At 38.1% G+C, this 27475-nt stretch overlaps 1 protein-coding gene across 4 annotated transcripts in view; it reads right to left on the bottom strand.

The window, feature by feature from the left end:
- SLC44A1 (solute carrier family 44 member 1) overlaps positions 1-27475 on the bottom strand; it is a 193171-nt gene that overhangs the window by 101218 nt on the left and 64478 nt on the right. For 3 of the 4 annotated variants that reach the window (XM_024252130.3, XM_024252131.3, XM_024252129.3), the window contains exons 3-4: positions 26735-26877; positions 953-1089 (exon numbers count right to left, since the gene is read on the bottom strand). In XM_024252130.3, the coding sequence (XP_024107898.2) occupies positions 953-1089; positions 26735-26877 (280 nt within the window). The remainder of the gene's footprint in view (positions 1-952; positions 1090-26734; positions 26878-27475) is intronic. The other variant, XM_054520397.2, reaches the window with a different exon arrangement.

The following is a 27475-nucleotide window of genomic DNA, read 5'->3' as shown; positions in this document are numbered from 1 at the left end:
AGCTAGAAGCTGTACCCACTGGATACTTGGGTTGGTCCTTGTTCCAAGCAACCAGCACTAGCCTGTGGATCTGGGCAGGATCAAGGCAGCTCTGAGGATTCCTACACACAAAATACATGCATGAAACCTCAAGGAAATTCAAAAACACAGGCCTCTACAAAGGGTGGTTAAAAAAATGATTCTCTGAAGAGAACTGAGGCAAGCCATGTGGACCTGAGGATGGTACCTAGAGATAAAATGCCTCAGAGAACAGAGCTAGATTTCAGGAAACTATGTTAGTTTTCTCAGCTAATTCCTCTATGTTTAAGCCTCAAAGTTGCTCACAATTATTATCAGAAAAAGAGCTATGACAGAACGTTAAATTTAAAAAGCAGAACACAAAACTATATACACACCGACTCATTGAAAAAGTACTGATGCTAGAATTTAAATTTCTACTTCTTATTTTTTCTGAACTTTTCAAATTTCCTATAATATGTATATGTTACATTGCTAACCAGGGAGATATATATATACACACACACACGCACACACACACGTATGTATATATATTATTTCAATATATAAAACTTGTTTCAATTTATATATATGTGAATTGAAATACTTTTAACCAATACTTGGGAAGGGGGAACAAGAAACAAATTTTACATAGAGTGGTTTAGTAATTTCCAAATACTCAATAGACTACATCAAAGTCACCTGAGATATTTATTTTAAAAATATTAACTTCCAGAGCACAAAGATCCACTCAGTCAGAATTTCACTGGATGGGGCCCAGGAATCTGGAGTTTAACAAGCTCCCTGGGTGACTATAATATTTTTTAGCAAGGAAGTCCAAAATTACTTCAATTATCTAAGGTTCCTAGATAATTTATTTAACACTAGGGCAAATTTATACTTAACAAAGAGAACAAGGTGACAGGACATAGATTTGGATGGCCTAATGTCTCACCATTCATCTCTGCAAACTTCTGAACATCACTCAGAGTTTTCAGTTCTTGCCTTGGACATGCTGCTACACACAGTGCTACAGACTTAATCTTCCGGTTTATCAAGTCCAGGTTGCATGGATCCAAAAAGAATACATACCTAAAGCATGGAGAAAAAAACTGATATATTATTTCACAAAACACATTGTGGGTCCCTGCATATTTGACTAAGCCTAGAGCAAAGAACATCTATTCCACATTCCTCCACGATAAAAATCTCATCATAAATACATTTTTAAAAGATTGCTTATTAACAGACTAACAGTGGGAATAGGGGAATTGTAGGACTTATAATTTTCATGTTCTATGTTTCTAATATTTAAATCTTTGTATTGTGCACATGCATATTTTATAATCAGAAATCATCTATTTTAGTTTTCTTCAAATCATTAATTTTTTCTTATTTTGTCAAACTTGTACCAAAAAAAATTATTGGAATATCATAATACTGCTATGTAATATAGCATGAATAACAGTTTATATATAAACTGTAAACTTTAGTTAATAAATATAATTCATTCATTATATATAATTCATATGAACAGAATTATATAATTCCAAAAATGAATATATATTATAGATATCAATGAATATATACAACTGAATATACAAAGTTAAATGGGGACTAGAGGGAAATACACCAACATTTCAACTACAGTCATCTCTGGTTGTTAAAATAAAGTGATTTTTAATTTATTTTACCTTTCAGAATCCGCATCTTCTAGAAAGAATGCCAATTACTTTTGAACTGATATAACTGCAGTAAATATTGTTTATTAATAGTTTAAATACTGTCCATTACAGATAGACAAAATAATCCCCAAATCTGAAATTATACCCTTTACGTCCTGTATACTTGTATTTTAGGAAAGGGAAGATTAATTAGAAAGCACGCTAAAGCATGTATTTTTAATGTTATAAAGTAGATGAGATGATAAAGATTGTAGATGCTAACATTTGCTCAAAGAGAAAGTAAGGGCTAAACATTCTCAACTGAGATAAGCTAAGTGCAATAATACGGATCAAGGAAGGGAGTACAAGAAGGAATGCTTCCACCTAAAATGAATCTCCAGCCAGGGTTCAATTCCAATGAGTCCATAGGAAGTTTTATAAAATCATGCATCTGTCAATAGCCTTTCACACAGTTAAACTCTGTTGCTATGCAAAATCTGGTTTCAAATCTGGAACAGGAAATATAACCTAATATAAAAATTAGGAGAACAAACTGAAAAGCAGAAAAGGTAAAGTCAATACACATACTAAAATGGAAACTATAAAGGAAAAAAAAATAAGTAGGAAAAAAAAGGGGGGCTACTACAGAGGCCTTTGCAGATCAAGTAACACTGCACACTTCAGTGCAGCAAGGGGAGTGGGAACCCGGCATGAAGGTCAGGTATAACTTACCAAACTAAAAAAAAAAAAAAAATGTGTGTGACCCTGTCAGTGACTCCAAACCCATTAATGTTCTATCTATGCAGACAGAAGGAAAGAAAAAAAGCCAGGCAGAAAGATGAGGTTTAGAAGTAGGTTTTGTGGACTGTTTCCATGGCTGATAACAAGGAAGCAGGGCATACAGAGAATTGTTTCTGGCAACTTCTGAGTAGAAACAAGCATTCTCTTACTAATTCTCCCTCCTATCCTGGGCATCTGACTAAGCATGTCTATGCCTGTGACCCTGTATAACGAATTGCACAAAGACAGATTCTGGAAAGGGAACAATCAGGTCCTTGAGAAACGTGTCATAAAACCTTTGAATCAACCACTACTGCTACCACCACCACCACCACTATCACTGCTACCATTGCCATCACCACCACCATCACTACTAAGAATACTTTTTTTTTTTTTTTGAGATGGAGTTCTGCTCTGTTGCACAGGCTGGAGTGCAATGGCGTGGTCTCAGCTGACTGCAACCTCAGCCTCCCAGGTTCAAACGATTCTCCTGCCTCAGCCTCCTGAGTAGCTGGAATTACAGGCACCTACTACCACACCCGGCTAATTTTTGTATTTTTAGTAGAGACGGGGTTTCACCATGTTGGCCAGGCTGGTCTTGAACTCCTGACCTCAGGTGATCCACCTGCCTTGGCCTCCTAAAGTGCTGGGATTACAGATATGATGAGCCACTGCGCCTGGCCTAATAATACTTAATGATAAAGACTTTTTAAAATGATAGCCAATTTTATTGAGTACTTATTATTTATCAGACACTGTATTAAACCCTTTACATGTATTAACTCATTTAATTCTCACAGTAATTCTGTTGTATGTTTCTCTATGGGGTGGGAGATGGGCAGTGGAACTGGGATGGGAGAGAGGCATCGAGTACACAGTTCTAAGTGATGAGCAATGCCTTGAGAACCATCTGGGGAAATCACATCACAGTAGAAAAAGAAGCTTAGGGAAAAGGAAAAAAAAGCCAGAAGCTGCCAGGGCCTTGCTGCTGGGCCTAGGCTGGATCAATGACAACCTCCTGAGAATAGATGCACTGTCTGTCCTGTAGGCTTCAGCCTTCTCCAAGGGCAAAAGTATCCCTATTATATTTCTAACTTCTTTCATACCTTAAAACATATTCCTTTGATTTATGCTAGTGACTGGGCAGCAACCTTATCCCTTGCTTTAGTCAGACCAATGTGAACTTGCTTTCTGGTTCTCTCTTAATAGTTCTCTGACCTTGGAAAATATATTTATCCTTCTGAGCCTCAGTTTCCTTATCTGAAAAATTACATATCACCTATTTTATAGTTTGTTGTAATGTGATCAATAATATATATAAAGCACCTAACATAGTATGCACTCAGTGATTCGTGTCATTACCATTAAGAATACTATTTGCTTTCCATACATTTTACACTTCATTTTACATTTCTTATATGGGCATAAAACAGAGATACAATACTAACATTCAGTTTTCATTTAGGAAAAGAAAATCTTTGTAGGAGTATTCATGACTAAGGGTAAGGTCATTACCCTTGAGAACCAAGTAGGCCCCCAAAACAGATTCAGCACAAGGAAAACAAGAACAGGAGGGTGAGAAGAATGCTAACATGACTACAACACTGTGAAATTAACACTGCACATTTTTCAGCCTGTGTATATGGTTTGAAAAGATCTAAAAACTTATTTGAATAAGAAATACACACCTTCAAGAAATACACACTCACATAGATCACATGTTTACACTCTGTATCTTACCTGCCCTCCACAGTCTAAGAATATATTAAGCTGACCAGGCACAGTGGCTCAAGCCTGCAAACCCAGCACTTTGGGACGCCAAGGCAGGCAGATCATTTAAGGTCAGGAGTTGGAGACAAGCCTGGACAACATGGTGAAACCCCATCTCTACCAAAAACACAAAAATTAGCTGAGTATGGTGGCAGGCACCTGTAATTCCAGCTACTTGGGAAGCTGAGGCAGGAGAATCGCTTGAACCCGGGAGGCGGAGATTGCAGTGAGCCGAGATCGCACCACTGCACTCCAGCCTGGGCAACAGAGCGAGACTGTGTCTCAAAAAAGAAAGAAAGAAAGAAGGAAAAGAAAAGATATTAAGCTTAATTCCCTATGCATTTCACATATTCAAATGCACACACATAAAGTTAAAAATAACATAAGACCTTGACTTTAGGTTCAGGTTCTATTAACATTTGTTGGGTGTGTAGGTATTAGTCACTGTCACATTCAAGACCTTATTTGATCTTTGCAACAACTCTGTGAGGTAGGGGCCATAACCATTCTAAAGATGTTAAAACTGAGGCCTTGAGGCCTAACCACCAGGCCCAAGAGAGCTAGTAGATGCCAAAGCATGAATTCAAACCTAGCACCTCTGATTCTGAGTTTCACTGTTTCCATTCTGCACTATTCCGAAATATTTCCTACAAATATCATTAGTAAATTTAACTGTTCTCTATTAACTTTGAATATTCTGTTTCCAGCATTCTGAAGTTCATCCAATCCATGGCAACATGCTTAAAAGTAACTATACTTTAACTAATTCATATTTAACTGAATATTTACAGGAGGCCAAGTGCTTGTATCAAACCAATTTATGATTTATTAAAACTGTACTTTCTTGCCTTTTGATTGGAAAATGTCCTTAACCAGGTAAATAAATGCTTACATTAGTTTTTCAGTTTTCACTTTAAACAAAATGAACTGATAGTTTTATTTTTAATTTTTGACAATGAAACAATAATCGTAATAAGCATGGTATTGACAAACCAGATTATTGTAACTGAAAACTACAGATGAGTATTTCAGCAGAGAGGGTAACACGCAGTATCCGCCTACTTTTACTCCCAACAGGGCAAGGATCAGGAAAGAGATGCAGCACATACATTTTGAAAAAGCTTCTCAGGCCTTGGCCTCCATACCTCCTCCTTCCCTACGCCATCTCCAAGGTAGAGAGCCCATGTCACAGATAATCCATAAACCTAAGTTAAGAGCAAGTTTGTCGTTGTTATCCTCAGTGAATCTTTTACTGAGCTTATTAATAACTTAAATACAGCTTTAATTTTCATATCCTTTAGAGGAACAGGAATAAATAAAATACCAAAAGTGAGAATGAAAGACAAGAAGCAGTAAGAGAAAAATATAAACAAAACAGCCTAGACACCTGCAGGCACTGGCATATACAATATGCACATAGCATGATCAGATGATACAGAAATGCATTTGCAAAGGGAATTGCAAAACAGCCCAAGTAAGCTTTGAACTTAAAAGGCAGATGGGAATGGAGAAAAATGCTCAGACCAAACTGCAAAGCAAACATTACAGAGGACAGCAGGTAAGGCAAGTAAATGTGTATTTATTACAGTTGGGGTGGTTTCCAGAAATTATTTGAGGAAGAGAAAAAGGTTTATTTTTAAATGGATATTTTTGAGATACAGTAACAAATTATCCCAAAAGGCAGGAAAAGGAGAGATGTCTGAATAAAATGCTCTGTCTACAAGGTGAACGAGGGGGACAGATGCACCAAAGATGAAAACAGGGAAACCAGACAAAGGTGGGACATTATATCACTGAAACTCAGGAAAAAGGATAAGAGCCACAAAAGAAGTGACTTTTAAAGCTGCACTCAGAGCAAGATGAAAATGAATGATATGATGCCACAGAAGGTTTAAAACTGGTTTAAACTTCTGTTTTGCTTTTACTTTCTTTACTGAAGATAGGAGAAGGTAAAGAAAATAACATTCACCAATAATTTACTTTGAGTCACAAAGCATTACAGGCTTTAGCCTCATAACATCCTAATTCAACAAATGATGGAACTGACTGGCAAGCTGGGTGACTAACCTAACTTTCCAGTTCAAACTGTAAAGTGAGAATAAATGCAAAGGAAAGTGAGTTACAGACCAGTCAAGTCAGTTGATTAAATCAGTGCAATCTTCTGGGATCCCTGGAGATCCCTAATCTTCTGGGATCACTGGCAGACAAAGCCCTACCTGTACATGATATAGGGCTGTACTCTATGTGGTATGCAACACTCACATGACAGGAATTAAATAGGATAAGAAAAACTTCATTTATAACAAACATTACTAGGTGTATACTCCTGGGCTAGACCCTTTGGATACCAAATTCATAAAATATAGTCCTTGAACGCAAGTAAGTTACAATCTAGAGAAGAACACACAAAAATATATACAGTCGTTTAAAACCCATGTGATAGGAGGCCAGGCTGAGATGGCAGTGGAAATTGTGTAATTCTGCATGGAGGATAAGGGGTTAGAGAAACCATTAAGGAGGAGGAGGCAGTATCTAAGCCATATTTTGAAACTGAGTAGGAATTTTCCAGACAGATGGGGGAAGGGAGCACTCTAGGCAGAGGAAACTGCATGTCTAAAAGCACAGAATCATGAAAGAGCATATTTAAGGAACTGCAAATAATCTGATAAAGTCGACTATGGGATGGGGTATCAAAGAGCTATGCACCAAGGAGAAGCAAGGGATAGAAGATGTAGCCATCCCTAGAATGTGGAAGATCTTACAGCTCTTCCATTAGGCAACATGTACTCAAATGGCCACAGAACAGTGATACCTTGGTATGGCCAGCCCCTCGAATTGAAGGCTAGAGACGGAATGGCTGGGGAACAGCAGCGCTGCTCCAGAGATGAGCCTTTGCCATTAAATTGCCTCCTGCTGCCATGGCAACTCTGCGACAAGGCTTTTTGGAGCAGAAGGTGGCAAGCAGATACTAGGTCTGCTGGCCGCCTCCTGCCGAATTTGGCTGCTCTCCTCTCTAATCAGGATGGAAGCACTGCAGCACTAAAGCTGGAAAGCAGGCTGAAAAATCCCTCTGTCACCTTCTGCTTTAGTGATTCCTGACATGTGTCTTCCCCAGAGGGGAATAAAAATGGAGTCTGATCATTTTTCCAATTATTACCTCATATCAATTTACAATTTATAGCCCCTTTCCACAGAGAGTGTTGCCATAAGTGAATCATACCAAACTGAAAACCATGACAGCCTAGCAGAGGCTTGCTATTGCTAAACATAGGCTACAGAGAGCCCCGCAGATCTGTATGTACTCCACCCACAGTGGAATTCTGCCCAGAGGAGGCTTCTTATTTCCAGAGGGGCTGGTGTTGGGGTGCCAGCAAGGCAAGTCCAGTCATCCAATCTGGGGTGGGACCCAAATGCCCCCAGAAGAGCCCTGTTATACTAGGAGAGAACTATGGGGCCAGCACACCAGAGTTGGTGAAACCCAAGAAACCCAACCCATGAGGTTGCTGACAGGGGTGTGCCTTTCCCCACTGCTTCCTCAATCCTAATTAGGAAGAGGCAAAAATCTCCTAAGGAAGAGGTGCCACTTGTTAAAACTAAAACCTAAGGATCCATCTCACCAACCCCCAAAGAGACAATTGAATTCTAAACAGCATGGCAGCCTCCTCCGCCAGCACTTCTGTAGACCTTGATTTACAGGCAACTGCTAAGAAGAGAAATTTTCATGGCCCTTTCTGGTAATTCACAGCACTGAGAGCTGAAAATAACTTTAAACTGCAGAGGAAGCCCAAGGATCAGACTAAGACAGCAATACTCAGAGAATGTGCACCTCTCTAACCTCACCTTCGCCTGGTCTCCCACTGTTTTCCTTTCTGTTCCTCAAGCAACCTGGCACACTCTCACCTTGGGGCTGCTGCACTGCCTGTCTGCCTGGAATGTTCTTTTTCTAGATAGCAACAGAGCTAGCTCCTTCCCTCCTTTCAGGTCTTCACTCAAAAGACATCTTCTCAGTGAAGCCTTCGCTGGCCAACCTGTCTAAAACACCAACTTTCCACTCTGATGTGCCTTCATCTGTCCTTCTTTGTTTCTCCTCAGACTTACACTCGCTCACACACTGTGTATTTTACTTATTTATCTGTTTATTTTCCACCACCACCACTAGTAGAATATCAGCTCCAACAAGGCAGAGATATTTGACTGCTTAATTCATCCCTACATCCTTAGTGCCTAAAATGATGCCTGGAATAAACAAGAAGCTGCATATTTCCCAAATTAATAAACAGATGGTAATTATATAAGATTTTGCTAAGTGGGGCCAGAGGGGAGTGAAGGTAGGGAAGAAGATATTTCAGGAACAGAGAAATACTCTCGTTTATTCAAAAGAATTTTATTAAACACCTATTCTGCCAGGTGTAGGCCTAAATAAGTACTAAAGATACGATGATAAATAAGACCACACAGGTAAGTGTCTCCCTTCTTAGTGTTCACAATCCAGAGAGTAAGAAGACAATTACAAACAGTGTGCTAGTGCTAGAGCAGGGAAAACAGGATTATAGAGGAGGCATCAAACGTACCCCATTAATGGAAAATCAGGATAGGTGTCTTGAGGAAGGGATATCTAAAGCTGGGACCTAAAGAATGAGTAAGAGTTAACCAGTATGGATGAAAGGGGGTAGGAACAGGGCAGGAACAGAGCAGGCAAAGGCAAAAAGGTGAAAGGGAGCATGGCACAGCTGAAAACAAGAAAATGGTCAGGATGATTCATAGACGGCTGGACAGGCAAGCTGATGCTTGATCATGCAGGGCCTTATAAATGGTACACCTGCAAATCCCAGCACTTTGGGAGGCCGAGGTGGGCGGATCACTTGAGGTCAGGAGTTCAAGACCAGCCTGGCCAACATGGTGAAACCCTGTCTCTACTAAAAATACAGAAATTAGCCAGGTGTGGTGGTGTGCACCTGTAATCCCAGCTACTTGGGAAGCTGAGGCAGGAGAATTGCTTGAACCTGGGAAGTGGAGGTTGCAGTGAGCTGAGATTGCACCACTGTACTCCAGCCTGGGTGACAGAGTGAGACTCAGACTCAAAAAAAAAGATGTTAGAAAGTTTGGAGTTCATCTTAAAGACACTGGGAAGCCACTGGGAGCTCACCAGCTGCAAGGTGCAGGATGAGTCAGAGGGCAAGCAAGAGAAAAGAGACTGGCCAGGAGGCTACTAAATTTCTACCAAGAAATGATGACTTGAATTAGGGTGGGAATGTGAATAAAAAGGAGATTTCAAAAGTTTAGACCCAATGAAGAAAACTTTATGAATGATTATACATAGGGGGAAAGGAAAAAAATTAAAGATAATGCTTAGCATCTCAGACTAAATGGCTAGGACATTCTGGTTTGGAATCCTGCTCAATTCTGTGAGATAGGGGACTCAGGAGGAGGACCAGAGTACCGAAGGACAAGGATGACGTTTCAACTGAAGACAATTTAAGTTGGAGATGCCTATGAAGTGTCCAAATGGACCTATACAGTTGGCTGTAGGGTTCTAGCAGAGAAATCTGGACAGGCGACAGTGATTTTGGAATAATCAGCATATAAATGGTAGCTTTCCCCTGGGAGTGCATGAGATCACCAAAGTCAGTGTGTAGGGTTAAGATTCTTAACCTGGGTGAAATCTGTGAGCCTCCAGAGATCATAAGCAAAATCTGATGTGCAAATCCATATGTATTTTTCTGAAGACAGATTTTATACTTCATCATTTCGAATAGATTGTCAAAGGCCTTGTAAGAGTAAAAAGCAAGATGACGAAAGAGCCAAAGAAGATACTAACATTGCAAAGCAAAGGCATAGAACTGGAAAAGCACAGGGGAAGACTCTCCTATTTAGCTACAATGCCTGTCTCCTGCTTATCCATGTACCATGGAGGGAGACATAATTGTCAGAATGGCAACCAAGAGTCACTTATAGCAAATGATATTACTTATAATAAACCGAGGCAAGAAAGTAAATTAAAACAACTTTAGCTGGGTGCATTAGCTCTTGTCTGTAATCCCAGTACTTTGGGAGACAAGGGCAGCAGGATCACTTGAGGCCAGGAGTTTGAGACTAGCCTGGGCAACATAGCCAGACCCCATCCCTACAAAAAATACAAAAATTAGCCAGATGTGGTGACACACACCTGTAGTCCCAGCTACTTGGGAGGCTGAGGTGGGAGGATTACTTAAGCCCAAGAGGTTGAGGCTGCAGTGAGCGATGGTGGTACCACTGCACTCCAGCCTAGGTGACAAAGTAAGACCTGGTCTCTTAAAAAAGAACATTTCACTTGAAAAAAACAATTTTCTACTTAGTCCAATAAACTGAAAGAACACTCCTAAACCAACTTGTTTCAGCACTCATACTGAGAAATAATATGTGTCATGGGCCAATGGCCAGAAATTTCATTTTCTTTTTAGTTTATCAGCTTCTTTGAAATATAATTAACATACCATAAAATTCACCTGTGTAAACTGTGCAATTCAATGTTTTAAGTATATTTGACGGAGTTGTTCATCCCATTACTACAATCTAATTTTAGAACCTTTTGTCACCCCCAAAAGAAACCTCCTATCCATTAGAATTACTCCTAATCTGTTATGGTATAAATATTTGTCCCCTCCAAAACTCATGTTGAAATTTAATCCCCAGTGTGGCAGTATTGAGAGGTGGTGCCTTTAAGAGGTGATTGGATTATGAGAGTTCCACCCTTGTTAATGGATTAATGGATTATCATGGGAGGGGAATTGGTGGCTTTGTAAGAAGAGAGATATGAGCTAGCATATTAGCACACTTGACCCCCTCATCATGTGATACCCTGAGCTATCTCAGGACTCTGCACAGAGTCCCCACCAGCAAAAGGCTCTCATCAGATGTAGACCCTCCATCTTGGACTTCTCAACCTCCATAATTATAAAAAATACATTCCTTTTTCTTTATAAATTACCCAGTTGCAGGTATTCTGCTGTAGGCAACAGAAAACAAGTGAATACATCATCCTTCCATGTCCACCTACTCCCCAGCCCTAGGCAACTACTAATCTATCTTATGTCTCTATACATTTGTCTATTCTATACATTTCACATAAAGAGAATTGTACCATATGTGGCTGGCTTCTTTTATGTAGTATAACACTTTCAAGGTTCATCCATGCCATGGCATATATAAGCACTTCATTCCTTTTAATGGCTGAATAACTTTTCATTGTGTGGATATACCACATTTTGTTTATCCTGTCATCAGTTGATGTACATTTGTGCTGTTTTCTGTTTTTGGCTATTAGATGCTGCAGCTGATATGAATGTTCATGTACAAGTCTTTGTGGGGACATCTGTTTTTAGTTCTCTTGGGTAGATACGAAGGAGTGGAACTGCTGGATCATGTGGTAACTCTATATTTGATATTTTGATGGACTGTCAGATTGTTTACAAGAGCAGCTATCACATTTTACATTCCCAGCAGCAACGTATGAGGGCTCCAATTTCTCCACATCCTCACCAACATCTGTAACTGCCTTTTTATTATAATTATTCTAGTGGATGTGAAATAGTAACTTATTGTATTTTTGATTTGCATTTCTTGATAGCTAATGATGTTGGTTATCTTTTCATGTGCCTCTTAGCCATTCATATAGCTGTTTTGGAGAAATGTCCCTTGGAATCCTTTGCCTATCACAGATTTCTTTCAGATCTCTGAGTAAGACAGAGTAAGGCACAGATATTCACTAAATATTGTCACAACATTATGAAAAAATTATATTACAACAAAAAGCAAGGATGACAGTAGAGTAAAAAAGAGCACTTGGAGGGCAGGCGTGGTGGCTTATGCCTGCAATCCCAGCACTTTGGGAGGCCGAGGCAGGTGGAGTGCTTGAGGCCAGGAGTTTGAGACCAGCCTGGCCAACACAGTGAAACCCCATCTCTACAAAAAAAATACAAAAATTGGCCAGGTGTGGTGGCACACAACTGTAATCTCAGCTACTCAGGAGGCTAAGGCAGGAGAATCACTTGAACCCAGGAGGTGGAGGTTGCAGTGAGCTGAGATCGCCCCATTGCACTCCCACCTAGACCACAGAGTGAGACTCTGTCTTTAAAAAAAAAAAAAAAAAATGCCGGGTGCAGTGAATCACGCCTGTAATCCCAGCACTTTGGAAGGCCAAGGAGGGCGGATCACGAGGTCAGGAGATCGAGACCATCCTGACTAACACGGTGAAACCCCGTCTCTACTAAAAATACAAAAAATTAGCCGGGTGCAGTGCCAGGCGCCTGTAGTCCCAGCTACTCGGGAGGCTGAGGCAGAGGAATGGCGTGAACCCGGGAGGCGGAGCTTGCAGTGAGCCTAGATCGCACCACTGCACTCCAGCCTGGGTGACAGAGCAAGACTCCGTCAAAACCAAACAAACAAACAAAAAACAAAAAGCACTTGGGAGAAAGTACAGGAGTCAAAGGACGAGAGGTCGAAGAATGGCTGCAGTGGGCAAAAAAGGACATGCAATGCAAGATGGAAGGAGAGAAGCCCATGGTGAGAGTGGGGGAAGTTTAGAATTACTCTGAATTGATTTTATAGGTAGAACAATTAAGGGTGATGACAAAGACCAAGCTGTGTCTATGAAAAACGGAACCCTGAAAGCCTCCCCTGAGAAAAAATTTAAGCAGTTCCCAGGGATAGTGAGAATCAATGAGACAGAATATGTGAGAGTACTTTGTAAACTACATAAATGTAACAGTTGGTTAAAATAGCTGTGTTTTCCCCATCCACGTTAAAAAGGGACGAAGCCTTGATAAGTAACTTTGAAGCTTGTTTTGGATGATGATAACAAAGATGATTATAACAAACAACAGTTAATGTTCACAATACCAGACACTGCGCTAAGCAGTATACATGATTTATGATCTTTACTCCTCTAAAACACCTAAGGAAGTACTGCTATTATTTTCATTTTACAAATGAAGATCTTTAGGCCAAACATTACTGTTGTTATTTTCAACAGTGTAACCTGTCCTTTGATTATCTGCCTACTGGATCTACTCATACAGATACATCCCCAATTGCATGAAAAATCTTACCTATTATAGAAAAACTCTAAATGTTGTTCCCATTGTATTGCTTTTATATCACAGAATCAAATTTTTGATAATCAAACATGCCTACCTTGGTATTATTTAATTTCTTTTTTTTTTTTTTCTTTTTGAGACGGAGTTTCGCTCTGTTGCCCAGGCTGTAGTGCAATGGCGCGATCTCGGCTCACTGCAACCTCTGCCTCCTGGGTTCAAGCAATTCAAGCAATTCTCCTGTCTCAGCCTTCCAAGTAGCTGGGATTACAGGTGCCCACCACCACGCCTGGTGGTGTATTTTTTTTTTTTAATAGACAGGGGGGTTGGCCAGGCTGGTCTCAAACTCCTGACCTCAAGTAATCCGCTCGCCTTGACCTCCCAAAGTGCTGGGATTACAGACATGAGCCACCGTGCCCAGCCTTATTTAATTTCTTTGTTGCCTCAACAATGTATCAATTATTGAAATTATACAAAGTATAATATTCATTTATAATATTGAAATTATACAAAATATAACAACAATTAAAGTATAATATTCATTCAATTATACAAAGTAGAACATTGATTTTAAAATATTTAACCCATGTGGAACTTATTTTGCATGGTATGAGATTAAAGTAGATCTAAATGTAGCTTTCTTCACAATATCACTCAACCCAATATTTTTTGTTAAACACTGACTACTTTCACAGTATTTATTTCTGCTGTTTCTATTTTGTTCCCATCACTGTTCTTAACCTATGTCCAGGTAGTCTTGTTGTTGTTGTTTGGAACAGGTTTCGGCCTAGAATAGCAATACCCCTTTCATTCTCCTCTAAGTGACACAATTATTAATTAGATAATGACAACTACAGATACACGATCTGTACTCACACAATGAGTAACCCTTCACTCTCACCTTTTATTTGGCTAGTATGCTAACTGCCAACATTTAAAATCATAACTGCCAACATTTAAAAATCATAAGACTGATACACTCTTCTTCTCATTAACAGACTTCCGGCTTCTTTTGAAAACTTAGCATCACTGGCCCCATCTACCCATATGCCAAAACTCACTCCAATTAGCAGCTATCTCTTTTACATGGGGCACACACACATAAAGTTCAAAGTGTCCAATATTCCCTGTTGTCTTATACCCAACCCATGGTGAAACCCATATGTTTCCCTTCCTGCCTTCAAAACCAGAAAGTTCACAGCTAATTTAGTGCTTTATGTCAGTAACTACACTTAGCCTAGATTTCTGGTCTCATCTCTTCTCTGCTTCCACTGTGTGCCTCCTGATCTTTTTTATTCCCATTTCATTGTCTTACAATATATGCACCTACTTCTAATCCTTTCAAATTATTTTGTGAATGAGAAACAATTTAAAAACATTTCTCCTCTGAAATTCTTCCCTGATCCTTTACTCTGTGATTTATACTATCAATCAAGTTCAATGCACATCCTACTGGGATCTTAACTGGCACTTTATTAAACCTATAAATTAACTTTGTTAGTATTGTCATCTTTACTATATTAAGACTACTCAACCAGAAGTAGATTATATCTCTCTTGTTTTTTTTTTAATTAAAATACTATAACTCTCTGTATTTGGTCCCACATATATCTTGTTAGATTTTATTTTAATAAAACAGGTATTATATTTTTCATTGTATTTTCTGTGCACTGATAAGACAAACAACTGACTTTAGTTAGGCATCTGTTTTATAACCTATAATTTAAGTGCCTCATTTCAAGATACGTTTTTGTTGAATCTCCTAAAGATTCCAGGTCATAGTCCCTTGTCACTGGCAAATAGTATTATTTTTCTTTCTAACCACCTATACATATTCTATTTATCTCTTTTATTATGATTTGCTGCAACTGATTATTTAAAATAGTGCTATTAAAAAGATGATGTCCTTGCTTATTTAATTTGAGGTAAACTATTTCTATTTCTCCACAATACTGGTAGCTGCTATTACTAGAAACTCCATCAGCCTCCTTTCATGCCATCAAACCTATAATAAAATCTATTTTTGACAAAGGTGGCAAAGTAATTCAATGGGGCAGATAGTCTTTCAATAAATGCTTCTGGAATAACTGTATTTTTGTATGGGAGAAAAAAGATAAACCTTGACTTTTCTTCCAACCATAATCAAAAATTAAATCAAAATGAATCACATATATAAACATAAGAGCTAACTAAAAGACTTTCAGTAGAAAGCACAAAAAAAATCATTGTGAATTTGGGGTAAGGCAGTAATTTCTCAGATAGTACACAAAAAACATGAGCCATTAATAAAAACAAACAAATTCAACTTTATCAAAATGTAAAACTTTTGCTCATCAAAACATGCCATTAAGAAAACAAAAAGCAAACCAAAGATCAGAAAAAATAATTGCAAAACACTTACCTAACAAAGGTCTTGTATACAGATTTAGTGCTTATAACTCATTAAGACTAACCAGTTTGTTTTAAAATATGCAAGATATGAATACTTCACAAAAGAAAACAGATGGATGGTCAACCAGCACTTAAAAAGATGGTCATTAGAAACATCATCGGTCATTAGAAACATGCAATTAAAACCACAATGAGATACCACTACAGATTCACTAGAATGGCTAAGAATAAAAAGAACAGAGACATGCATGGTGATCTGTACCTATAGTCCCAGCTATTTGGGAGCCTCAGGGTCACTTAAGGCCAGGAATTCGAGGCTATAGTGTGCTATAATCATGCCAATGAATAGCCATGGCACTCCAAACTGTGAATATAGTGAGATCCTATCTCTAAAAAAAAAAATAAAATAAAATATAACAAATAACAAAAAGTCTCATAATACAAAATGTTAGGAGGAAGTGAAGCAAATATAACCTTCCTACTATTGTAGTGGGAATGCAAAATAGTGCAGCAACCACTTTGGGAAACAGCTTGATAATTTCTTATAAAGTTAAACATCCTTACCACATGACTCTGCAATCTCAATGCTATATATCTAACTCTCCAAGAGTAATGAAATATATAAAATTACATACACAAATTGTTAAAGCAGTATTACTCACAATAGTAAAAAAAAAAAAAGTTAAATATTGAAATAACCCAAATAGCAAAAAACCTAGCGAACAGATAAACTGTGTTATATCCACACAATGGAATATTTCTCAGTAATTTAAAAGGAACTAACCACTGATATATTTAATAACATGCATGAATCTCAGTAGCATTATTATGTTTTAAAAGGCAGACACAAAATACTATATAATATATAATTCTTTGTATATGACATTCTAGAAAAAACAAAACTATACTATGAAAAGCAGATCAGTGGTTGTCTAGGGACAAGAATGGGGGCAAGGACTGACTACAAAGGGGTACAAGGTAATTTTCTAAGAGCAAAAGAAGTATGGATTGTGGCGGAGGATGCATGACTGCATATAGTTACCAAATTCAAACTACATTTGAATGAGTAAATTTTACTATATGTACGTTATAACTCAACAAAACTATAAATATGAAATATTTTTAAATTTCTTCCTGAAAATCAACTTTACAAAATCCAATTTAATTTAATGAGCCCTAGTGTGTAGTAAGAATTTAACCTTACTCAGAAAGAGATCTGGACTTTGCCCTTCACTTCCAGGAGTTAATTTCTAAGCCTTATAGGAGTGTCTTTGTTTACTTGGTGCTCTTGGGTCACAGACGTCTAACAATGTGTTTTAGGGTCGGGGTAGACCACTCCACATAGTATTTAGGGTGGGCGTCGACCACCCTAGAAAGACCAACAATGTTGTTTAGATTAGGAGTTTGGGATCACATGGTATCAAATTGACCAGAGGAGCTGGAGACTGGAGCCTGAGTCAGCCATATAATGGAGTACCAACAAAAATTATGAACACTGAGGCTTAGGTGAGCTTCTTTGGTTAGCCATACTCTGTGTATTGTCACACACTGACACTGAGAAAGTACTGTGCTCTGACTCCGCATACTCCACTCTCCCCAAGGGAGACAACAATGGAAGCTCTACCCCATGCACTCCTTTTGTTGGCTGATTTTACTCTATATCGTTTCCTAAAAATAAACCATAACCATGAGTACAGTAGCGTTCAGTGAGTTCTGCAAGTCTTCCTGGCAAATTATTTGCCAGGAAATAGGTGGTTTTATGGACCCCTGATCTTGCAATTGGGGTCAGATATAAGGGTGGTTGTGTGTGGACTGTGTGCCCTCTAACTTCTTAGGTGCCCTCAACTCTCACACCCAGGTAAACACAAGTGGGTGGCAAACCAATTGCCATCAAACTCATAGTTGAAGCAGTTAATAATTACCTTAAGTATATTACAAAGGTCATTGTCTATCAGCTCATGAACAATGACTAAAACTTGTAAAAATATTTACAGGTGTCAGGAAATCTAGAACCAACTCAAGTAGTGAGACTTCGGATTGAGCATTTGTATCAGCTGTTTAATTTAGACATGGCAAATATATACACCTAGTCAAACAACATGGAGAAAAACCAATCATCCCTTCCTTGCCGCCTAGCTGCATACATGTCATCTAGTTCTGTTGCCTAGCTGCATACATGTCATCTAGTTCTGTTAAATAGCTTTTCACTTCCCTACTTAGAATTGGCAAAACATTTTGACTTTCAACTCCTGCATTTTCTAAGGTATGTAGCTGGATCTCCTCTTTCAAATTGCTAGCAGTATTTTCCACAGCAAGTATTATCCTAAAGGCAGAATTACACTAGCAATACAGATGTTACCTTTGTAAAGAGTTTAAAAATTTAGGCTAAAGAGTAGTATGGTCACAAAATATGACAAAAAATCTCCATAAATTTACCGTCTGAAAATTTAGTTAGCGTCTTTACAACTTCTAATATTTTCCATGAGAGAGAATGAAAGTTTAGAAAAAAACTGTATAGGCCGGGTGTAGTGGCTCACGCCTATAATCCCAGCACTTTGGGAGGCTGAGGTTGGGGGAATATTGAGGTCAGGAGTTCAAGACCGGCCTGGCCAACATGGTGAAACTCCATCTCTACTAAAAATACAAAAATTAGCTGGGTGTGGTGGCAGGTGCTTGTGATCCCAGCTACTCAGGAGGCTAAGGCAGGAGAATCTATTGAACTCGGGAGGCAGAGGTTGCAGTGAGCTGAGATCTTGCCATTGCACTCCAGCCTGGGTGACAGGGCAAGACTCCATCTCAAAAGCAAACAAACAAAAAAACCTGTAAAAATAATACAATAAGTTTTCATTCAGAATGTCACAGATGTTACTATTTCCAAATGCTTGTAAATTTGGGGGGAAATAAGTTCTCAAATACGAGTTTATGTGAGGTATCTATCTAGGCTGCTCTTTTTCACTTTATGCTAAAGTAGGAGTGATAGTAGGTTAGAGTTAGAATCAGAGAGTACTGACAGGAGACAGAGAGAGGAGTGCTTTCCCTCAAAGCAAAGCCAAATTCGTCAAAGGCTTAGAGCATCTCCATTTGTTTAAATGTATCCCTAAGTGTGGGAAGAAGCAGGTGAGCTACGGGGCTGCTCTGAGGAATACCTTGACAACAGGTAGGGAGAATACTCTGTAAAACTTAAGAATTAGTCCAATGGACAAATGTATACCTCTCTTCTTCTGAGCTTCTACAACTCCACAAGATAGAGTCAGGAGTATAAGACAGAGTCAGGAGCACCTTCCTGTGTGTGCCAGTCTTCTCTGGGTTTTAGGATGGCCAACAAGAATTCCAACCTGTAGACTCAACCACACTATTCCTCAGACGGTGAGAACCAAGCTTGGTATTCTAATCAGAATTCCATCTTCACCAGAAGATGGGCTCTTGGAGCCACCTCTCAGTCCCCAAACCCTCAAAACCATCTATTCACCTCTTCGTCCAATCACCATTATGTGTACCACCCTTCCACAGCCGACTTTACTTGACTTTACCCTGATAAAATGCAAGCCCTGCCTTGAACCCCCAAAATACGACAAAAAATATTTTCAAAGACGTCTCCATAAACTTACCTTCTGAAAATTTAGTTAGCATCTTTATACCTAAATGAGGCTCCAAAACTCTGCCTAAAATTACCCTGTCCCTGAACCCCTGTCACTGGCTGAGAGTCTTCAACTCACATGTACAACCTGCAACCAAGATGCTGCCCTAAGGGGAGGTCAGAGAGATTCAAGACTGAGAATCTGACCCAATTTTGCTGGAGGAAGGGAGTCATGAGCCATAGAATATATGCTATAGAATATAGGTTACCTCTAGAAGCTGAAAATGACTCTCAGTTTATAGCCAGCAAGGAGATAGGAACTCAGTCCTACAGCCATGCGAAACTGAATTCTGGCAAGAGCCTCAATGAGCTTGGAAGAGGATTCATTCCCTAGAACCTCAAGAAAAAAATCACAGCCCTGTCAACACTTTGATTTCTGCCTTCAAAACCCACAGCAGAGAACCAGCTAAGCCATGCTGTGCACAGACTCCTGATTTACAGAACTTCATTGTTTAAAGCTTCTTACTTTATGGTAATTTGTTACAGCAACATTAGGAAAGTAATACAGTGGTGGTTCCAGTACTATCACCAAATTGCCTTCTTTTCCTCTCCCCACCAGCCTGCTGTTAGGAACTCAGGAAAGTGGAGTCACTCAGCTTTCAACAGACAACACTTTTACATTATGTTCCATCACGGAACTGTCATAATTTCTCTATGTATTTTGTCTTCCCCACTAGAATGCAAGGTCTTCAAGGACAGGGACTACAGATGTCTTTTTATCCTTTTTTTTTCATTACCCAAGTAATATATATTGATTATAGAAAACTTAGGAAAAAAAGAGATAAGTATAAAACCATCCATAATTCAACAGCTAATCACACAGTTGACATTTTCATGTCATTCTATACTTTTCTATGTACATGTCTATTTTTACATTTTATTTTTCCCTTAATAATGTTATGCATATATTGCATGTTATGGACATACTTCTACAGCATCATTTTTACTGACTCCACAGTGTCTCAGACCGGGCCAGGACCTCCCATTGTAACCTCTCTCATGGCCTTCCCATTATAACCTCTCATACCCTTATACCTCTCTCTTCAAAACACTTCCTATAGCTATAATAATTTGTGCTTGTATGAAGATTTTATTGTTGTCTCCACAAAACTGTAATTCCCATGAGATTTAAAAAAAATAAAAAAGTACGCTTATTTTGCTCAAGACTGTAATCTCAAGTGCCTAACTCAAAGAAGATGGCCAGGAAACAGAGTTCACAAATGAATGAATGAATGAATGAATTTAACCAAACCCTTTTTTCAACCACTTAGGTTGCTTGTTATTTTAGTATTCGTAATAGTGGTCTGTAGCACACAGTTGATTTTCAATAAATATTTGCTGAGGGCTAAATAAAATAATAAACATAATTTTCAAAAATGGCGAAGGATAGTCACTCAGTAAACAGCAATATGATTTAAATTATCACGAGAAAGAGAAGTCCTAGTCACATAATGAAAAACTGTACAAGTACTTAGCTGATAAGAGGACCTTCCATGCAAATATTTTAGCATATTTTATCTGTATTTTTCTAGTTCTTTTTCAAACAGGAACAGGTATGCACAGGCGATAAGATTCAATAACTCTTTAAAAAGTCTTCAAAAGAGGCATGTTTTACATGCTGACTAATTAAAGAATAATATTCTCCCTAAAATAGACGGTTATGTGGTGTAGTACAGGCCCAGAAAGTTTGGCAATCATTTAAAGTGTGAGCACAGTATTCATATTGGTACAATCCCCTAAATAATCCTCTGCATAAGTTAATATGTGATCACGGGGTAGACTGAACCAGAGTCACTAAAGATACAGGACTCTGACTTTAAAGAAGGTGATCAGTGGCCACTAAAGTCCAATTCTGTATATGTGTAGACACTGTAAAAATGGAGTTTCCTTAAAATAAGACCACTGTTTATTAAACAATCAATTATCTTACTTAAAAAAACCCTACTAACAATTTGAAGCTAAGTATTTTTCAGTAAATATTGAAAACATACAAATGGTAAAAAAACAAAACAAAACAAAACAAAACAAAAAACGCAGTTCATCATCACAATTCATATTCTTTATTTGACAGAGAAAGAAATAGACAAAATTGCCTTCAAATTACTCAAAGCCTTCCTAGATTGTATAAGGGCTTTGGTTCCTTTCAAAGTTTTTTTAATGTGAATGGGGACTCATCAAGTTCCCCTAAAAATTTCTTTCATCTTTAAACGTTGGGAGGGAGAAACCCCCAAAGCAAAAAAGGTGGGAAACTGGAATTACCATACAGCTCACCAGATCTATTTTAGTGTATGATGCGAAGAGCACCAACTGAGGGTGAGAATTGAGTGCTGGTCTGTCTCCATCAAGTCACTCATGTTTCCTAGACTCAGTTTCTTCACCTGTAATATGATCTCAAGGATCGTTTTAGCACAAACATTTTAAGCTTTGAGTATCTTGCCAATGAGAACAATTAAGAGAAAGAAGTAAAACTCACACTCTGATTCTGTTTTTACTAGGTACTCTGGTAAAGATTATGCAGGAAATTGAAAAGAGCTCAAATAAAATGCACCCCCTATAGATTTTACTCATACATAGATGCTATCATCCTCCCCAGACCTCTAGTTCTTTACACCCTGTTAATACAGATTATCTGACATTGGAGAGGCATTTTAGGGCAATGAAGACTTTATCAGTGATTGGGACTTTAAATGGCTTCCTTGGAAGAAAGACAAAAAGATAAAAAAGAAAATTAGATTTGTGCAAAAATATATCTTTAAAACCTCTATGGAAGAATTGATACTGATGTGTGAGATACACTGGGAAAACTTCTTGGAGTAACAAAGAAAGCAGACACTAAGCTCTGTGTTAGGACTGTTTGAAGAATGAGGGAAAAGTTCTAATAATGATTTAATACTTATGTCAAAAAGATTAAGAGCAGTTCCTTACTTACTGTCACCCAGTTTTACAATGATGACCTATGCTTACTAAGAGCTACCACCACTTTGCCATATCTTCTCCCATCTCAGGCACCCAGCACATGGGAGCATCTTTGATAGAAGCACAACACTCCTGCCCTCACCCCAATCTTCTCCCCAGAGGCAAACAAAGCTAGACCTTTTGTCCCAGCTCAGTCCACACACTCACTAATTCAGGCATCTTGCAACTAAACAGGACCATTTCTGCTCTGTCCAAATTGATGTGGAAGACAGCGAGCTTCCTCTCTGGCAATAATAACAATCATAGTAATAAGGCTGGGCACAGTGGCGCATGCCTGTAATCCTAGCACTTTGGGAGGTCTAGGTGGACAGACTGCCTGAGCTCAGGAGTTCGAGACCAGCCTGGGCAACATGGCGAAACCCAGTCTCTATTAAAAATACAAAAAAAATTAGCCAGGCATGGTGGTGCATGCCTGTGGTCCCAGCTAACTCAGGAGGCTGAGGCAGGAGAATCGCTTGAACCCAGGAGGCGGAGGTTGCAGTGAACCAAGATCACGCCATTGCACTCCAGCCTGGGTGACAGAGAAAGACTCTGCCTCCAATAATAATAATAATAATGATAATAATTTTGTATCTAAAATTGACATATATACTCTAAGGCTACTTATATATTATAGACCTAAAGATTGTAGACAATCTAGAATGCGACAGAAAAAGTATGTTTTTGGAATTCCCAATCAGAGTTCAAAATATATGACTAACACCCTGATCCCACCATCAAAAAAATGGCAGCCAGCAAGGAACAAAGGCCCTCAGTCCAACAGCCCTCAAGGAACTGTATGCTGCCAACAACCACAGGAGCTTAGAAGGGGAACCTCCCTTCATTGAGCCTCAGATGGAATCCCAGCCCTGACCAACAACTTAAGTAGCAGCCTCATGAAAGACTCTGTGGCTGAAGACCCAGGTAAGCCACATCCAGATTTCTGACCTACAGAAAGTGATCACAAATGTGTCTTGTTTTAAGCCACTAAGTTTACAGTAATACTGTTACCTAGCAACTGCCAATTAATACAGACAGATGAGAAACACACAATATAATTAGAGTGCAAACTGAAGGCAGCAGAATAACAAGTATAACATAGGAAAGTTCAGGTAATCAAATTAAAGGAAAGCTCACTACGGATAAGGTTAGTTTTGAAACATTTCATACAGAGGTTAGTTATGAGACGCATCTTAAGTGCTTCAAGAATTCAGACTGGCAGAAAGGTAGAAGGAACAGCAAAGAAGGAAGAATCAATTGAATGTCCCAGACAATAAGAACATCACACTGAGGAACAGTGGGAGGAGACTGAATAGGTGAAACGGGTCCAGATCACAAGAGTCCTGGAAAGGCAGGGCTGAGTGGGCTCTTCTTTGATGCTATAGACAACACCACCAAAGGAAAGGCTCTTGAGGAGGGAAACGATAACGTAAGAGCCCTATTTTAAACAACTTAATCTTATCACAGTATAAAGGATGAAGCAGATTAGAGATAAGACGACCAAGAATAGATACGCTAGCACAACAGTCTTCATGAAAGGCTAACAAACATGGGGAAAAAAGGTTCACACTCATTAATAATCAAAGACATGCAAATTAAAACTATAAAACACCATTTTCTGGCTTAAAAAATTAGTAAATAATAAAAACTAATAATAGTAGCAAAGATAAAGCAATCTCAAACACTGTTGGTGGGAATATAAATGGAACGGTCTTTATGGAAAGCCATTCAGTAATATGCATTAATAATTTTAAAATATACAAATCCTCAGAATCACTAATTTACTTCTTAAAACATATTCTAAAGAAATAAATTGATTTATCCATTCAACAAGCATTTAAATGTGTGCCTACTATGCTCTAGGCAGTGAACTAGGATCTGAGACATAGCAGCAAATCAAATATACCTCATTTCTTCTCTCATGGCACTTAGAATACACATTTAACAAATAATCAGAAAATAAGTATATAATTACACATATTACAGGATATAATGAGAGTACTTTTGAATATTGGATTTAAATTATGGGAACAAAAAGACCTCTCTGGGAAGTGACATTTATGCTGAGAGCTGAAGGATGAGTAGAGTTTAGCCATGTGCAGATTGGGAGGAATTTTTTTTCAGATAGAAGAAACAATATTCATGAAGGCAAGAAAGAGTTATAGTTGAGATTTTAGAGGACTGATTTGTTGACTTTTTCAACAAATATGTATAAAGGTCTTAGTAAGACCAGCTACTGTACTAGCGGCTGACAGTAAGGAACGGGAGAAAGTGATCAAGGTTAGGCTGAAGCATTAGAAGACAAAACAGGTGTAAAAATACTATATAGCTACACAAGGGCCTACAGTTCATAAGGAAGCAAAGAAGTACGAGGAAATAGGTGTAAAGGAAGGAAACCAATGCATTTTCAGGAGAAAGAAGAGGATGGAATGAAGGTGACAAACACAAAGTCTGCTGCTTTTCTGTCTGTTTTCAGATCGAAATATTATAGACTTATCTGAGAAAGGTAAAAAAAAGTCTGTTCATTTTTTTACAAAAACACTTATAGACAGAAATACTTAAGTAGGTTAGCAATAAAAAGGTCATATAGTAAGAGAAGATGAAGTAGAAATCAAAAATAAATTTTAAACGTGTACATGAATTAAGGAACATCTACACCTGGGAAACTATTTTCCCTCTATATGAATGGCTCTTGACTATGCTGAACATTCAGGGAATAGTGACCACTTTTTCAGAATAATAAGTAGCCTCTCTTGGAAGAGGCCGAAAGGTACACAGAATAATCCAAGTATTTGCAGTCTGCTCTACTGAACAGATGAATCACCACAAGGTTAAATATGAAGAGTAGCATTTACACAAACTTTATGGTGAGAACAGTCTTGGAGTCACGGCAAGTTATGAAAGGAGCCATAAAAATGATTCCAATCCCATGTAAGCAGAAGACCTAAGGGAGCAGATCCCTTTTCCTCTTATCTCCTCAATTATCCAAATTGTAATATTTTATATTTGATACATGTCAGCAGCATTAAAGAGTTAAATAATATTTTGCAGAGTAGATGCTATCTACAAAAAATAGTACTGTGGAACTCTGTACTATATTTGCAACTTCTATGAGTCTAAAGTTATTTCAAAATAAAAATAAACAAAAAAATGGTAGTCTTGCTACAAGAAATAACATACAGTCTAAAATTTGCATTAGTTTCATGAAGCAATCACAAAGAAGAAGAAACGTAACAATTCTTCAAATTGCTAAGAGTCCAACTTTCACTTCTCTCAATGGATGCAGGTGCATATCAAGAGAAAAACTCATCTTCTGGGCTGGATATTCTACAGCCCACCAGACATGTGACTTTGGGAAAAGTACTTCAATCTTCCAAGCCTCTGTTTCACCTACCTCACAGGGTGGTATCACATGCTAGTTGACTTTGGGATGCTATACAAACACTCATCGTTGTTATTTACAATTTTGTTTATTTAAACTGCATTATCTTATCTTCATTAATGGGAGGAATAACGCTGAGAAATTAACTATTTGGATTTCTTCAGGTTTGTGACATTAACAAATTAATCTTATACTTCCCACTAGGGGCCCAGATTTAACCGACAGATTTATATAACAATAAATACAGTTATTACATACTACCTTCCTGGAAAATGCTTTATAATAGACCTATAACCTTAAAAATGATACCTGCTTAGCCTTTTCCTATAAAGTGCATTAACTGGATTAGTTAGCCTACTACCTTAAAATTAGTTTTGTTAATTCTGAAGAACAAGTTAGATACTTAAAATGCCTAATAAGGTTTCATGGGGCATAAATATATAGTCTGTACAAATATATTAGCATCATACATAAAATATGCTAGATGAAATCTATTTTCCCCACAGGTATTAAAAACAAAATGATAGCTCTTTTGAAGAAAAAGTCAATTAAGTCAGGAATTTCATGAAATCTAAAAGATGAATATTGAGAATTCAAAGCAAATTTTAAAGTCTGACAAAATGTATCTTTTATAAAGTTGGAAACTGATGTATACTTATAAATGATACAATATAAAATATTTTCTATAATGTTAATATTTCTAAATCCATTATCATCCCTCTGTCTCCCATTAAGCATAATCTTAGAGGAAAAAATGTTACAGGGTTAAAACTAGTGTATAACTTAAAGGCTAATGAAAAAAAAAGAGTAAAAGAATAACCCTTTCAAATCAAGCCTTCACCCATTAACATGGGTAAAGGTAGCCCATTTTAACATGGTAGCTAATTCTGTTTCCTGAAGAATGTATTTGTAGACCAAAAAGAAGAATCATTCAAGGGTTCAGTGAAAAAAAATCAAACACACCAACAGAAGTCACATAAAAATAATATTTGGTAAGATATTATCTTCAAAACAGTAAGAACAGCAGGATTTTCTCTGTGCCTCTTTCAAAGTTTCCATGTGTTCATCATTCAGCAAGTCTACTCACTTCCGCTGGGTGTGGTCCATGCCACTGTTTGGTATTGCTTCCAACTTTGTATTTTTCTGCCCACAGATATTTCCATAGCTGTCGTATCCTGACACTAGTCTTGCTGCTGCACCTGTTGCTATTGAAAAGCCACAAATAAATCCCTAGGAAAGAAACAGAAAAAAACATACAAATAAACCATTTCAATAGCCAACAGTCACTAGTTGATACGATAATGAGCTTCTTTTGTCTGCTGAAGGGAACAAAGAGCTATCTTTCCTTACTGCAAACACTATTCCACTGTTTTCCTTGGATTGCACATAAACAGTACAAAGAAATCCATAGGGAAACACTATTTACTACCATAACAAAACAAATCCCAACCTTTACATCATAAGGTCAACTTTGAATTTTATAATAATAATAATAATAGTAATAACAGCAGCTCCTCTTTACAGAATATCTGCTCTGTGCCAGTTTGTCTACTCTTAATAGGTGCTTGTAGTACGTTATCTCTAATCCTCATGATGAAGAAACTGAGGCCTAGAGATGTTAAGTTATCCAAGGCCATCAAAGCTAGTAAAGATCAGAGCATAGAATCAAACCCAGCTTCCCTCATTCTCTAGTTTCATTTGGTTGTAAAGGGGTTTCGTTAAGTGAACATCAGCAAAGGATGAAAGAAAAAAATTCAAAGAACAATAGGAACGTGGGTTTTGAATCATTATCGCTTCAGTGCACCCAATACTTCTGTTTCCTTCCTGC

This window comes from Pongo abelii, chromosome 13, assembly GCF_028885655.2.
Source record: "Pongo abelii isolate AG06213 chromosome 13, NHGRI_mPonAbe1-v2.0_pri, whole genome shotgun sequence".
In the NCBI taxonomy this organism is placed as follows: Eukaryota; Metazoa; Chordata; class Mammalia; order Primates; family Hominidae; genus Pongo; species Pongo abelii.
The sequence above is the reverse complement of the archived record's forward strand: the minus strand, read 5'-3'. Positions and strand labels throughout refer to the sequence as shown.